The sequence below is a fragment of the Anarhichas minor genome, unplaced genomic scaffold, assembly GCF_050575085.1.
Source record: "Anarhichas minor isolate MPS153535 unplaced genomic scaffold, ASM5057508v1 ptg000100l, whole genome shotgun sequence".
Classification (NCBI taxonomy): domain Eukaryota; kingdom Metazoa; phylum Chordata; class Actinopteri; order Perciformes; family Anarhichadidae; genus Anarhichas; species Anarhichas minor.
The window spans coordinates 253715-262500 of NW_027466546.1; the positions used below are offsets into that span (position 1 = coordinate 253715).

The window sequence follows — 8786 nt, forward strand, 5'->3', positions numbered from 1 at the left end:
CCTTATAAGGTCAAATAACTACAGACTGAGAAAAACTACAAACACGATGTAAATAATCTTTATTGAACTACAAAATGTACAAACAACAAGGCAGGTTGTGATGTCATATGTTATATAGAAGCACCTCAATAAATACACATGTTCTATTATTACAGTCAGTCAGTCATTTTAGCAGATGCTTTTATCCAAAGCGACTTACAATTCAGAGTCTATCACATTTCTACACCGTAGGCACAGCTACGGGAGCAATTTTGGGGTTAAGTGTCTTGCTCAAGGACACATCGACATGCGACTAGCAGAGCCAGAGCCGGGTTTCGAACCGCCGACCCTCTGATTGAAAGACGGCCCTGCTATCCACTTAGCCATAATATTATTATTATTATATCTATCTGTGAATATATATATATATATATATTATATAAACATATATATATATATATGTATATATACTGTATATAGTGGTATAGTAGTAGTGGTAATAGTGTAACATAGAAATATTGCATTAGAGTATGTGTACTTGTACTTCATTGTGGTACTTGAATCAGATCAACAACAGTCAGACAGTGTTGATGACATTACGGATTAATCAGCCAATCAGAGAGCTGTTGTGTTTCCACCGCTCTGACCTCAGACCTCAGACCTGGTCCCTCCTCTGGTCTGGATCCGGTCCACCTGCTGCTGAGCTCTGGTCTATATTTACCTGAGATTATCAGAGAGACTTCCTGTTGTGCCTCACAGAGCTGCTCGGCCTCTCAGCAGCAACATGTCCTTCAGCTCTGCAGACGGAGGCTCCGCCCACTGGAGGAACAACAGCCTGCTGCAGGGGGGGGGGCGGGACCCCCCTCTGTCTGACCAGGGAGAGACCATCATAGGGGTGTACCTGCTGCTGCTGGGTCTGTATACACACACATATACATATATACATACATATACACACAGAGACCATCATAGGGGTGTACCTGCTGCTGCTGGGTGGGTACACAGATATACAGAGACACACAGTAGGTGTGTGTGTGTGTGTGTGTGTCCTCACCGCGTCTCTCTGTGGTGTCTTCAGGTTGGTTGTCCTGGTTTGGAAACACCATCGTCCTCTTCGTTCTCTACAGACAGAGAAACGCTCTGCAGCCCACAGACTACCTGACCTTTAACCTCGCCGTCTCCGACGCCAGCATCTCCGTGTTCGGATACTCCAGAGGCATCATCGAGATCTTCAACGTCTTCCAGGGCAGCGACTACCTCATCTCCTCCATCTGGACCTGCCAGGTACCAGATACCTGAGACTCACCTGAGACTCACCTCAGATATAGTGGCGACCGTGGCTCATGGGGTAGAGATGGTCGTCTGGCAACCGCAAGGTTCGATCCTTGGCTGTTACGTGTCCCGTGTCGAAGTGTCCCTGAGCAAGACACTGAACCCCTAACTGCTCCCCGGGCGCCTGTCTTAGGCAGCCCACTGCTCCCTATATACAGGGATGGGTCAAATGCAGAGAACATTTTCCCCTTGCGGGATGAAGAAAGTATAATGAAATTAAAAAAATATAATATACCTGAGACTCACCTGAAAATTACCCGTCCTGTGTTCTCCTCCAGGTGGACGGTTTCTTCACGCTGGTGTTTGGTCTGAGCAGCATCAACACACTGACGGTGATCAGCATCACTCGCTATATCAAAGGCTGTCACCCCAACAGAGGTTCAGAGTCCAGCTTTGATCTTAGTTTTAAATTCATTAAACCCAGAAGAACCTTTGTGAACCAGAGAATGTGTTTGTTGTGTTACAGCTCGTCACATCAACAGGACCAGCGTGTCCGTCAGTCTGCTGCTCATCTGGATCACAGCTGGATTCTGGTCCGGAGCGCCGCTGCTCGGCTGGGGGAGCTACAAAGGTACAAAGATCCTGATACAACTCAACTCTCTTACCTCTGACCTCTGACCAACTGACCCCTCTGTGCCCCCCCACAGATCGTGGGTATGGAACCTGTGAGATCGACTGGGCCAAGGCCAACTACTCCAGCGCCTACAGGTCCTACATCATCTCCATCTTCATCTTCTGCTTCTTCATCCCTGTGCTCGTAATGCTCTTCTGCTACGTGTCCATCATCAACACGGTGAAGAGGGGCAATGCTCTGTCAGCGGAGGGAGATCTGAGCGACCGCCAGAGGAGGATCGAGAGGGACGTCACCATCGTGAGTCCTCATGAGTCTGAGTCCTCATGAGTCTGAGTCTCATGAGTCTGAGTCCTCATGAGTCTGAGTCTTCATGAGTCTGAGTCTCATGAGTCTGAGTCCTCATGAGTCTGAGTCTCATGAGTCTGAGTCCTCATGAGTCTGAGACGTCACCATAGTGAGTCTTCATGAGTCTGAGTCTCATGAGTCTGAGACCTCATGAATCTGAGACGTCACCATATTGAGTCCTCGCGAGTCTGAGTCCTCATGAGTCTGAGTCCTCATGAGTCTGAGTCTCATGAGTCTGAGACCTCAAGAATCTGAGACGTCACTATATTGAGTCCTCGCGAGTCTGAGTCCTCATGAGTCTGAGTCTCATGAGTCTGAGTCTTCATGAGTCTGAGTCATCATGAGTCTGAGTCTCATGAGTCTGAGTCTTCATGAGTCTGAGTCATCATGAGTCTGAGTCTTCATGAGTCTGAGTCCTCATGAGTCTGAGTCCTCATGAGTCTGCGTCTCATGAGTCTGAGTCTTCATGAGTCTGAGTCATCATGAGTCTGAGTCTTCATGAGTCTGAGTCCTCACGAGTCTGAGTCCTCACGAGTCTGAGTCCTCATGAGTCTGAGTCTTCATGAGTCTGAGTCTTCATGAGTCTGAGTCTCATGAGTCTGAGTCCTCATGAGTCTGAGTCTTCATGAGTCTGAGTCTTCATGAGTCTGAGTCTCATGAGACTGAGTCCTCATGAGTCTGAGTCCTCATGAGTCTGAGTCTTCATGAGTCTGAGTCCTCATCAGTCTGAGCCCTCATGAGTCTGAGTCTTCATGAGTCTGAGTCCTCATCAGTCTGAGCCCTCATGAGTCTGAGTCTTCATGAGTCTGAGTCCTCATGAGTCTGAGTCCTCATGAGTCTGAGTCTCATGAGTCTGAGTCCTCATGAGTCTGAGTCCTCATGAGTCTGAGTCTTGACATTGATGATGATGATGTTTCCCACACATGAGGCTAACAGTCACAGATCACTGATCAGTATTGATGTATTGGATATAATTTATGCTAAGCTACACGCTAACGCTACAAAACCCAGACTCTGGACTTCTGGTCCATGACACGGATCTTTGTTATTTGTTCCTCCAGGTTTCCATAGTGATCTGTACGGCCTTCATCCTGGCGTGGTCTCCGTACGCCGTGGTGTCCATGTGGTCCGCCTGGGGGTTCCACGTGCCCAACCTCACCAGCATCTTCACCCGCCTCTTTGCCAAGTCCGCCAGTTTCTACAACCCTCTCATCTACTTCGGACTCAGCTCCAAGTTCCGTAAAGACGTGGCCGTCCTGCTGCCCTGCACCCGGGACGCCAGAGACGACGTCAAGCTGAAGCGGTTCAAGTTCAAGGCTGACGCCCACGGGCGCCTCAGAGTCCCCCTGAACCGGACGGAGAAGAAGTACTCGCCCGGGTACCTGCCTCACCCGATGACCCACGGATCATACCACGGACAAGACCACGGCGTGAGGAGCCCGCCCTGCACTCAGCCGCCCGTCAACAAGGAAGTGTTTCACATCGACATGCCCCGCCCCTCTGAGACCGGCCCCGAGTTTGAATGTGACAGACTCTAATGGAGGCGTGTTTATATAAATATAAAAATATACATATACATATACATATATACTGTATGTATATGTATATATATATATATACGTATATGTATATATATTTATGACTCTGTTGACAGATTTGATTGATTGTTTTACTGATTGAAGACTGAAAGTCTGATCGTTAGACTTGTTGAATTGAGGTGTAACCACGTGAACATGTTTGTATTTAAGATGAATAATAATAATAAATCGGAGCCACCGGGTCAGATTCTGGTGAAACCAGATGAACTCATGCAGGTTCACCAGAAACTCCTTCAGCTCAGACTCCAGCAGAGACCGGTCCACCGTGGACAGACCCGGAGCTCTGGAGGGAGGAGGAGAGCTCAGCTCCTGGCAGCAGCAGCGTCTCCTCCTCTTCCTCTTCCTCTTCCTCCTCCTCCTCCTCTTCCTCATTGTTCATATAATGATGTAATTGTGATATGACGTAATGTTGGTGTTAGCATGTTAGCCTCCATCAGAAAGACTTCGTCCCCTTTCACAATAAGAGCTTCCTCTCACGCTGAGCTCACCACGTGGGTCGATCCGTTCTTCACGAACCGGCCCGAAGTTGTCCGACAGGAGCCGAGCGGCTCCGAGGATCGAGGCGTCAGAAGGAGCGTCAGACCTTCCTCCTCAGCATCCAGACCCGGTCCAGAGGACCCGAAGAAGAGGACGAACCGGTTCCTGGAGCGGAGCCTCCTCAGCGGTGAGTCCCGTCCGTCGATCGATGAGTTATATCAGCTGTTTATCGACGATCAGAGACCTGTCAGTCAAACCGGTCCCGGCGATGACGTCACCAGCGGTCAAACCCTAAACGGACGCGGATCGATTGATCAGTTGAACAGGCCACACACACACACACACACCAACACACACTCACACACACACACACACACACACACACACACACACCGCTCCATCACAGGTGCATGACTAATGCAACCAGAGTGTTGCGTGTGTTGTGTGTGTGTGTGTGTGTGTCACTGTTTTATCTTATTTTATTTTAGAATTGTATCTCATCATATTATCTCAGTATTTCTTTTCTTGTACGACGTTATTATCTTATGATTTTATTTTATTTTTCTTCTTATAGTTCCTAATTATTTTACGTCAGTATTTTATCTCATTACTTTTGTATTATTATTCTACTTTATTATTTGTCTCTTATTTTATTTCATATTCTTCTTCTTCTACTTTATTATTGATGTTATTTGTGTGACTTTGTTTCTCACGTCAGTGAAGAAGAAAGTCGGTTTTGTGTCACACTTCACACAGACTCACCGCGGCTAGCCGTGAAGCTAACGTGAATGTATTATTAGTATTATAGAACAAATATTATTATTATTATTATTATTATTATTATTATATTATTATTATTATATAATAAATATTATTATTGTATTATTATTATCATTATTATTATTATATTATTATTATATTATTATTATTATTATTATCATCATTATTATTATATTATTATTATTATAGAATTATTATTATTATTATTATTATTATTATTATTATCATTATTATTATACTATTATTATTATATTATTATTATTATTATAATAGAATAAATATTATTATTATTATTATTATATTATTATTATTATTATTATATTATTACTATTATAGAATAAATATTATTATTATTATTATTATTATAATTATATTATTATTATTATTATTATTATATTATTATTATTATTATAGAATAAATACTATTATTATAATATTATTATTATTATTATATTATTATTATTATAGAATAAATATTATTATTATTATTATTATCATTATTATTATACTATTATTATTATATTATTAATATTATTATAGAATAATTATTATTAGTTTAATAATAATTATGATCACATTATTAATATTATTATATACAATATATACAATAATAATGTATTAATAATAATAATAACAACATGGTTTCCTTTCATCAGCTGTGAGGACCAAACTCATCATGTGATCACAGTAATCTGATTACACGTGTCTCCTAGCAACAGTAACTACATCCTGTGGGTAGCTCTGTGTGATGTGCTACCATGGCGATGCCTCCAGTAGTACAATATAATACAGCAGTATTGTACATATATATAGTATAGTACATATAGTATAGTATATAGTATATATAGTATAGTATATATAGTCTAGTACATATAGTCTAGTATAGTATATATAGTATAGTATATACAGTGCCTTGCATAAGTATTCACCCTCCTTGGATGTTTCATCCTTTTGTTGCTTTTATACATGAAATCATGGTCGATATAATTTGGCTTTTTTGACAAGAATTTGCAAAAAAAAACTTTAATATCAAAGTGAAAACAGACTGAGTGTGTGTTTGTGTGTGTGTGTGTGTGTGTGTATGTGTGTGTGTGTGGATGTGTCTCACTCAGGCTGGCACATCTGGACACTAAGATGTTTCTCTATTCTTCTTCTAATCAGCTCCAGCTCTGTCAGGTTGCTCAGGGATCGGGCGTGAACAGCTCTTCTGGATTGGATTGAGGTCTGGGCTTTGACTTCCACTCCAGAACATTCACCTTGTTGTCTTTGAACCATTCTGTGGAGCTTTTGCTGTATGCTTGGGGTCGTTGTCTTGCTGGAGAATAAATCTTCTCCCAAGTCGTAGTTCTCTTGCAGACTGAGTCAGATTATCCTCCAGGATTTGTGGATATCTTTCTGCATTCATGTTCCCCTCTACCTTTACAAGCCTTCCAGGGCCTGCTGCTGAGAAGCATCCCCAGAGCATGATGCTGCCACCACCATGCTTCACGGTGGAGATGGTGCGTTTGTGGTGATGTGCTATGGTTGGTGTTCACCAAACATAGCGTCTAGTCTGATGGCCAAAAGCTACATTTATGTCCCATCAGACCAAAGAACCTTCTTCCAGTTGACATTGGAGTCTCCCACAATGCCTTTGGGTGAATTCTTTCCACAGTGTCTTTCTCTTTGCCACTCTCCCATACAGCTTCAACTGGTGAAGAACCCGGGCAACAGTTGCTGTATGTACAGTCTCTCCCATCTGAGCCACTGAAGCTTTGAACTCCTTCAGAGTGGTCCTAGGTGTCTTGGTGGCCTCCCTCATCAGTCCTCTTCTTGCCCGGTCACTCAGTTTGTGAGGACGGCCAGCTCTAGGAGATTTAAACTAGTCCCATCCTCCTTCCATGTCTTAATGATGGACTGAAGTGAACTCTGTGGGAGGTCCAGTGAGTTGGAAATCTTTTTGTAGCATCTCCTGACTTGTACTTCTCAATGATCTTTTCTCTGAGTTGCTTGGAGTGTTATTTTGTCTTCATGTTGCAGTTGTAGCAGGAACACTGATGAACCAGAGACTGGAGCTCCCAGACAGGTGTGTTTATACTACAATCACTGACACACATCAACTGCACTCAGGTCATCTCCATTTCACTACTTGTGACACTGCTGGCATCAACTAGCTGCACTTCTGTTGAATTAGGTCAGTCACTTTAAAGGGGGTGAATATTTATGCAACACTTATTTTACACTATATATTTTTAATTAATTGGCATTAGTTTGTAAAACTCTGTTTTCACTTTGACATGAAAGAAGCTTTTTTTTGCAAATTCTTGACAAAAAAGCCAAATTATATTGACCATGATTTCATGTATAAAAGCAACAAAAGGGGAAAACATCCAAGGGGGGTGAATACTTATGCAAGGCACTGTATAGTTTATATAGTATATATAGTCTAGTATATAGTATATGTAGTATAGTATATGTAGTATATATAGTATAGTATATATAGTATATATAGTATAGTATTTATAGTATATATAGTATATAGTATATAGTATATATAGTATAGTATATGTAGTATATATAGTATAGTATATATATACTATACTATATATACTACATATACTATACTATATATACTACATATACTATACTACATATACTATATATACTATACTATATATACTATATATACTATACTATATATACTACATATACTATACTACATATACTATATATACTATACTATATATACTATATATACTATACTATATATACTATAAATACTATACTATATATACTATATATACTATATATAGTATATAGTATATAGTATATATAGTATAGTATATATAGTATAGTACATATAGTATATTATAGTATATATATATATATGTATAGCCGTGGACATGAGACCGTGTATACTGTGTAGTGGTGAACGCAGCTTCATGAACCTGCTGAATGTTATTGAGCCTCGTTACACAATTCCTTCACGAGCTCATTTCAGCCAAACTGTAATTCCTGGTTTGTACAAGAAAACAAAAGCACGAGTAGAAGATCAAATGTCTGAAGCACCCGCTGCTCTGACAACAGATGCCTGGACATCAAGGGCTGCACAAAGCTAGCTGACTGTAGCGCACGCTACCTCATCACTGAACGGGAGGTGAAGAGCCACCTTCTGCAGAGTCACTCGAGTGAAGCAGTGGAAGTTGGAGCGAGCTAATGTAACTGTTCCTGTGACTACTGACAATGCCAGCAGTATAGTAAATGCTGCTGGAGCTGCTGGACTAGGACCACAAATGGGATGCCTTGCCCATGTGATTAATCCAGCATCTCAGAGAACAACGCTGCAGCAGATCTCAGGCCTGCTGGCAAAGATCAGAAAGATTGTGACCTGCTTTCACAGAAGCACAACGGCAGCACATGTTTTGAAGACAAAACAGGAGTTGCTGCAGCTTCCTGCACACAAACTAACCCAAGATGTACAAAGTAGATGGGATTCCAGCCGTGACATGATTGAAAGATATCTTGAGCAGCAGACTGCAGTGTTCTCTGCAATGACAGACAAAGCTGTGAGGAAAACTGTCAAAGACATTGTGACTTTGACTGAAAACGATGTGAGACTGGCTGAGGATGTCATCACAGTGTTGAAACCCCTGAAAACTGTGACAACCGTTATGTGCACTGAGTCCTCTCCATCCGCAGCCATGGTCCTGCCTACGACAATG

General features: G+C 41.8%; 1 protein-coding gene across 1 annotated transcript; it reads left to right on the top strand.

Annotated features, from left to right (window-relative positions):
* Positions 1-763: 763 nt before the first annotated feature.
* On the top strand, positions 764-3768 carry LOC142939498 (opsin-5-like). Its single transcript, XM_076082638.1, has 6 exons — positions 764-893; positions 1058-1263; positions 1590-1689; positions 1778-1882; positions 1959-2182; positions 3292-3768. Exons 1-6 carry the CDS (start codon positions 764-766, stop codon positions 3766-3768), a joined length of 1242 nt encoding a protein of 413 aa, XP_075938753.1.
* The last annotated feature ends 5018 nt before the right edge of the window (positions 3769-8786 follow it).

Bases quoted from the DNA above. Each gene is read 5' to 3' on its own strand.
- LOC142939498 (XM_076082638.1), top strand. From the start codon at position 764: ATGTCCTTCAGCTCTGCAGACGGAGGCTCCGCCCACTGGAGGAACAAC. The intron at 1,264-1,589 runs GTACCAGATACC...GTTCTCCTCCAG, and splicing joins CCTCCATCTGGACCTGCCAG to GTGGACGGTTTCTTCACGCT. The intron at 1,883-1,958 runs GTACAAAGATCC...GCCCCCCCACAG, and splicing joins CGGCTGGGGGAGCTACAAAG to ATCGTGGGTATGGAACCTGT.